Source organism: Vigna umbellata, chromosome 4 (genome assembly GCF_029865625.1).
Source record: "Vigna umbellata cultivar VRB3 chromosome 4, Vumbellata_1.0, whole genome shotgun sequence".
NCBI lineage: Eukaryota > Viridiplantae > Streptophyta > Magnoliopsida > Fabales > Fabaceae > Vigna > Vigna umbellata.
This window is the reverse complement of record NC_142168.1, coordinates 56914145-56921671: the sequence shown is the minus strand read 5'-3', so window position 1 is coordinate 56921671 and position 7527 is coordinate 56914145. Positions and strand designations below refer to the sequence as shown.

Below are 7527 nucleotides of genomic sequence, written 5' to 3'. Positions count from 1 at the left end.
AAGTGGACGAAGTTGACAAATTGGAGGAAGTGGAGGAAGTGGAGGAAGTTAACTTAGTGGAGGAATTGGAGGAAGTGGAGGAAGTGGAGGAAGTGGAGGAAGTGAAGGAAGTTGACGAAGTTGAAGAAGTTGACAAAGTAGACGAAGTTGACGAAATGGACGAAGTTGACGAAGTTGACGAAGTGGACGAAGTGGAAGAAGTTGACGAAGTGGACGAAGTGGACGAAATGGAGGAAGTGGAGGAAGTTGAGGAAGTGGACGAAGTTGGTGAAGTGGAGGAAGTGGAGGAAGTGGACGAAATGGAGGAAGTGGAGGAAGTGGAGGAAGTGGAGGAAGTGGACGAAGTGGTGGAAGTGGACGAAGTGGACTAAGTGGACGATGTTGACGAAGTTGACGAAGTTGACGAAGTTGACGAAGTGGACGAGGTGGAAGAAGTGGACGAAGTGGAGGAAGTTGACTAAATGGAGGAAGTAGACGAAGTTGGGAAAGTGGAGGAAGTGGAGGAAGTGGAGGAAGCGGACTAAGAGGACGAAGTTGACGAAGTGGTGGAAGTGGACAAAGTGCACTAAGCGGACGAAGTTGACGAAGTTGAAGAAGTGGACGAAGTTGACCAAGTTGACCAAGTTGACGAAGTGGAGGAAGTGGAGGAAGTGGACTGTAACACCCCGAAATTTGGTGTTACGCCAACTAATTTTTCCGTAAAACACGTAAGTAAAAATTCAAATTTTTAATATTCAACCTCCACGGAAAAATAGTACGTTATTTATTACAAACCGATTATTCCGAAAATAAAACGTTTAAATAGTCAGGATCGAATATAAACAAATACATTCCCAGTCATCTATCCCATCTCTCTTTCATCCTTTATGCATGTTCAGAAATATCAGCCATCACATCTGCAATAACATCTGCTCCCGTATAACATCACACATTACACGATCATCGCATTCACATGCACAAACAAGCAAGGGTGAGCTAACAAAATTACAATTCATATACATCATAAATATACTCATAATAACATACTATCATCCACACCTTAACCAGATCAAGCTATACACCCAAGTACGAATTATGCTTCAACCATATGCATATACCAATATGTATCAAAATATCAAATTAGAATGCATACACCAATGTACATTACAAAATAAATCAGACTACATCCACCAATATTACAGATCAATCAAAATACATACACCAATATGTACTAGCGTCACTCCCATCACTCTTTTCAGAGCTTCCCCGGGCCGTTACATATTACCCTAATGTGTAGTGCTGCTTCCCATCACTCTATAGGGAGATTCCCCGAGCAAGTACACAAGACACCCTCCATCACTCTAATCAAGAGCTTCCCCGGACAAGTGCAAGTATACCCCTCATCACTCGGCTAAAGAGATTCCCCGGGCCCGCAAGCACAACGCCAATCAAATTTGTAATGAGCTTCACCGGACTAGTACCCCACGTCACCCCCATCACTCTTACATGAATGTAAGAGATTCCCCGGGCGGTTACACACGTCACCCGTGTATAGGGTTACTTCCCATCACTCTATAGAGCTTCCCCAGGCCAGCAACCACAACGCTTACTATCCACCACTCATTTAATGACACCAACCAGCCAAAAATACAGATATCCAATAATCCTCACAATACCAATCCAACCATACCATAATGCACATATCATATCATCATCACATAATCATCACAATACCAAATTGTAAACAATTCAAGTTCTTCATTTAACATGAAACTCATAATCAAATCACAGACAATATTCCAAACATTGGTACACATAATTCAACCCAAGAGCAAGGGAACTTAGATTCCAACATATTTGTAAAATACTATTTGGACGAGCAATATTCACTGAACACTGTTAGACGAACGCTTCTGAACGAACGCTATTTTCTAACACCATGCCGAACGCTAAAACCGAGCACCACACTGGATCGAACATCAGGCCGAATACTATTTGGACGGACGTCTTCAGATCATAGACTGTCAGGTCGAACGCTCAAAACCGAATATTGAACACCAATAGGCCGAACGCGAAAACCGAACACCATATTCAATTAAGCACTTTAGAACGAACGCTATGAGATAAAAACCATACTAGGCCGAACGCTCAAGAACGAACACAATTTTGGATTCAGCACTACTGAGACGAACGCTAATATCAAGTACCTAGGCCGAACGCTAAACCATTGAACACCATAACGAATTCCTCACTGTTTAGACGAGCGCTCAAAGATAAAACATCTTCGAGACCGCACGCTTCCTATGACGGAAACTATTAGAACGAACGTTTATTTTCTGGGTTGAGTACCTAGATCACTTCACCCAACACCTAAAATACTAGCCGAACGTCTTAAACCTTGGCCGAATGATCACGACTTATCCAAACAGTATTAAATCAAAATTTGACCGAACGGTACTACATCCATTCTGACCGTTCGGTACTAACTCAAATCCAGAGAGTATTAATTTTTATCCGAACGCTAAAATTTCTAATACACTAAAACCAAACGTTCATAATCCAACCTTAAGAATATCAATTTACAACCGAACGTTCCGGATCTAAATTTACGAATATCAATTTAAAACCGAACGCACACTAATACATCACAAACGAATGTTCAAGATTCAATCCTAAGAATATCAGATCAAGACCGAACACTACAATCACTAATACATCAAAACCGACCGTTTGAGATCCAAACCTAAGAATTCAAATTAACACCGAACGCTTAAATTCATTAATTTAACAAGACCGAACGACTAAGATTCAAACTTAAGAATTCCAAATAAATACCAAACGCTCACAAGCCGAGAATACCTCATCTAAACCGAACGCTAAATATGAGTATACCAGTTTAAGATTGAACGCTTAAGATTACTATTTCACCAAGACCGAACGCTACACTTACATTGAAGGACGAACGCTAACGTTCGCCGAACACAAAACCGAACGCTCAACTTATTTTGGCCGACCACTAATTAGTCGAGCCATTTGGACGAACGCGCGTTCTGCAGAATTATGCAGAAACGCACCAGATTTCCAGAAAACCCAGAAACCCCATTTTCATCCGCTTCTTCCCAGATTTTCTTCAACAACACAATTTTACAACCACTCATACAGATTCATACAAAGTCACTCTAAGTACGAAATTTGTTCATCAACGACACTATATTATAGATTTCAGTACACACATACATGGTTGATACAATCCAGAGAAAAGGATCTAGCTCCCCTTACCTCTTGAAGACCTCCTTGGGACACCTTGAATCCTTCTCCAAAGGAGTTGTAGCACCTTGGCCTCCTTGCAACTCCAGAAGCTCTCAACTCCAGCTCTGTCACGGATTCTGCAGCAAGGAATTCACTCACACAAGTGCAGAACCCATTTCCTCCCTTCCCATACTTGTAGATCTGCCCAAGAGACATCATGGCCCCCTTATCCACAAAGAACCACTTAAACAATGCAAAAGAGATCTGCCCACGCTCCTCTCGGACCCAAGGGACCAACATTATGGGTCTGGAGCATATTCCCCAACTTTCCAAGTAATCCCCACATGTTTTAGATCCAAAACGTGCAAACTGACAACACTCGCGCTGGGCACCACACAGAAAACGGCGCCGGGCGCCATCCACCCAGACAGCACATCTGTCACAACTTTGACAGTTCGGTTGAACCCCTTCCCGAAGTTGGAATTAGGAGTATGAGTACTCGAATCGAAGCTCTTTGAGTCTAGTTTCCAATGGAAAAAGAATCAACCCAAAATATTAATTCTATAAAAAGTTATACATAAAATAATAAACCATGTCAATTTTTGACAGCATTCTATTTTGCACTACAACTTGAAATTTTTACAACTTGGTAAAATTTTGAGTTTACAAGGGTCTTACATTCTCCCCTCCTTTAAAAATTTTCGTCCTCGAAAATTGTACTTGTTAACCAAAAAGATGAGGATGAAGATTTTTCATTTCTTCTTCCAATTCCCAAGTCATTTCTTCAGTCTTCTCATTCCACAACACTTTCACTGTACGGATATCCTTCCCTCTCAACTGCTTCAACTGAACATCCAGTATTCGCACAGGTTTCGTATCCAATGACAAGTCTTCTCTGATTTGAACATCATCCAATTCGAGCACATGATCAGGGTTTGACACATACTTCCTCAATTGAGAAACGTGAAACACATTGTGTAAATTTTCCAATTGAGGAGGTAGTGCAATTTCATATGCTACCGGTCCTATCCTTTTGATAATTTGAAATGGTCCAAGAAACTTCGGAGATAACTTCCTTGACTTGATGGCTCTTCCAACTCCTGTCATCTGAGAGACTCGCAGAAAAACATGATCTCCCACCTCGAACTCAAGAGGTCTCCGTCGTTTGTCTGCATAAGACTTCTGCCTACTTTGTGTTGCACGCATCCTTTCTTGTATCAGCTTAACCTTCTCGGTTGTCTTCTGTAACAACTCTGGACCCACCGATATTACTTCCCCATCTTGGAACCAGCACAAAGGCGTCCTACACCTTCTCCCGTAGAGAGCTTCATACGGTGCCATTCCAATGCTCGCGTGAAAGCTATTGTTGTACGTGAACTCCACCAAAGGTAACACCTCACTCCAACTTCCTAAGTGATCCAGCACACATGCTCTCAGCAAATCTTCCAAGGATTGTATAGTCCTTTCAGACTATCCATCCGTTTGGGGATGATAAGCTAAACTCATCCTTAACTCTGTACCCAAAGATTCTTGCATCTTCTTCCAAAACCTTGACGTAAATCTTGGATCACGATCTGAAATAATGCTCTTGGGCACTCCATGCAACCTTATTATCTCCTTAATGTAAAGTTCTGCTAGTTTATCCAATGACATCTTCTGGTTGATGGGTAAGAAATGAGCACACTTTGTCAACCTGTCCACAATCACCCATATAGAATCATGACCTCTCGGAGACCTTGGTAAATGAGTCACAAAGTCCATTGATATGTCATCCCACTTCCACTGGGGAATTTCCAACTGTTGCAGCATTCCTCCTGGTCTTTGATGCTCAATTTTAGCCTTTTGACAAGTTAGACAAGAGGAGACAAATTCCGCCACATCCTTTTTCATTCCAGTCCACCAAAAAGAATCCTTCAGGTCCTTGTACATCTTAGTCATACCAGGATGTATGCTAAGACGACTCTTATGTCCTTCTTCCAGAATCTTTCTTATCAATTCCAACTTTGCTGGAACACACACCCTGTTTTTGAACCGCAAAACTCCGTCAGCTCCTAGACTAAAATCCTTAGCCTGCTCTGTCCCTAACAACTCCACCGTCTGTTGTAAGTTTGCGTCTTCTTTTTGCTCTGCTTTAATCTTCTCCAAGAAGTCACTTGTGATCTTCAAATGACTACACCAAATATGATCTTGGTTCAATTGTAAACCCAAGTTCATATCTCTAAACTTTTCGATTAGCTCTAGTTCATTAACCATCATAGCTGACATCTGTATCCGCTTCCTGCTCAAAGCATCTGCAACAACATTTGCCTTTCCTTGATGGTACTGTAAGTCAAAGTCAAAGTCCTTCAAGTATTCCATCCATCTTCTCTGCCTCATATTTAACTCCTTCTGATCGAAAAGATACTTCAAGCTCTTATGATCACTAAAGACCTGAAAACGTGATCCATAAAGATAATGTCTCCAAGCCTTCAGAGCGAAAACAACAGCGGCTAACTCGAGGTCGTGTGTTGGGTAATTCCTTTCATGTACCTTCAATTGCCTTGATGCGTAGGCCACTGGTCTCTTCTCTTGCATTAACACACATCTGAGTCCTTGGTGTGAAGCGTCGCAAAACACTTCAAAAACCTTCGAAGTATCTGGGATCATTAGCACTGGAGCACTTGTCAGCATTCTCTTCATCTCTTCAAAGCTTTCTTCACACTTGTCTGTCCAAGAGAATGGTTGATCCTTCCGAGTCAACTGCGTCAGTGGACCTACTATCCTTGAGAAATCTTTGACAAATCTCCTGTAGTACCCGGCTAGGCCCACAAAACTCCTCACCTCGGATACTGTTTTTGGACGTTCCCACTTCAACACTACTTCTACTTTGGCTGGATCCACAGAAATTCCTTGGGCAGAAATCACATGACCTAGAAACTGTACCTCATCCAACCAAAACTCGCACTTGGATAATTTCCCGAACAACTGGTGCTCCCTGAGTGTTTCTAACACTGTCCTCAAATGTTCAGCATGCTCTTCCTGATCATTAGAATAAATGAGAATGTCGTCTATGAACACAACAACAAACTTATCTAACCAAGGCCGGAAGATTCGATTCATGTAATCCATAAATATTGCAGGAGCATTGGTCACTCCGAACGGCATCACCACATACTCGTAGTGACCGTAACGTGATCGAAAGGCTGTCTTCTGTCTGTCTTCAGGCTTCACTAGGATCTGATGGTACCCAGACCTTAAGTCGATCTTTGAAAACACGCCAGCTCCATGCAATTGATCCAACAAGTCTTCAATCCTCGGTAATGGATACTTGTTCTTGATTGTCAGCTTGTTTAACTGCCGGTAATCAATGCATAACCTCGAACTTCCATCCTTCTTCTTCACTAATAGTACTGGTGCCCCCCAAGGTGAAGCACTTGGCCTGATGAATTTCTTTTCTAACAACTCTTCAATCTGCTTCTTTAGTTCGACCAATTCTACCGGAGCCATCCTGTACGGGGCCACAGACACTGGTCCAGCTCCTGGTACTAGATCAATAGAGAACTCTACTTCTCTGCTTGGTGGTAATCCTGGAACTTCATCCGGAAAGACATCCGTAAACTCCTCTACCACTGTGATTCTCATTGCTTCTTCTCCAGAACTCTTATTCTTCTCCTGAGCCATCACTACAAAACATGTGGCTCCATTACTGACCTCCTTCAAGGCTTCCTTAGTTGTGATCAACTTAAAATCGTCAAAGTCCGGAAACACCAACTGTTGTCGTCCACAGTCGAGAAGAATGTGATTTGCAGTCAACCAATCCATGCCTAGAATAACATCTAGACCTTGAAGAGGCAGGGAAATCAAGTTTACTTTAAACTTGCGCCCTGCTACGAAGATCGAACATCCAACACAGACTGGACTAGTTGTTATATGTCCAGATGCTGGTGTCGAAACTACTAGCTCACATCCTAGATCACTTACTGGCAAACCAAGTTTTTCCAAACAAGACAAGGATACAAAGGAGTGCGTAGCTCCTGAATCAAACAAAACATGTACACACTTTCCAAGCATCATGCAAGTGTCTAAGATAAGGTTACCTGACTGAGTAGCCTCTTCTCCGGTCATAGCAAACACTCTCCCTGTAGCTTGAGGCTTCGCTCCTGTTAAGACTTGTGGCTTCGGTCCACTATTTGTCATCCTATTGGGACACATGTTGGCATAATGTCCCGATTCATTGCAAATGAAGCATCTCCTGAAAAATGGTTTTGTTCCCCTGAGTAGAGGACAATCACGCTTGAAATGCGCTCCTCCATAATTAAA

General features: G+C 42.3%; 1 protein-coding gene across 1 annotated transcript; it reads right to left on the bottom strand.

Moving 5' to 3' along the window:
- Window positions 1-3527: 3527 nt before the first annotated feature.
- Window positions 3528-4569, bottom strand: LOC148200652 (uncharacterized). The gene is made up of 2 exons (XM_088113021.1): window positions 3957-4569; window positions 3528-3748 (listed from the first exon to the last, which is right to left on the bottom strand). The coding sequence occupies exons 1-2, from the start codon at window positions 4567-4569 to the stop codon at window positions 3528-3530; spliced, it is 834 nt and encodes a 277-aa protein (XP_087969147.1).
- Window positions 4570-7527: the final 2958 nt, after the last annotated feature.

What these genes read in the sequence shown, in the direction of transcription:
- LOC148200652 (XM_088113021.1), bottom strand. Translation starts at nt 4,569, where the DNA reads ATGGCACCGTATGAAGCTCTCTACGGGAGAAGGTGTAGGACGCCTTTG. An exon ending in TCTTCATCCTCATCTTTTTG is followed by an intron (nt 3,749 to 3,956) that starts GTTAACAAGTAC and finishes ATTGGAAACTAG; the next exon opens with ACTCAAAGAGCTTCGATTCG.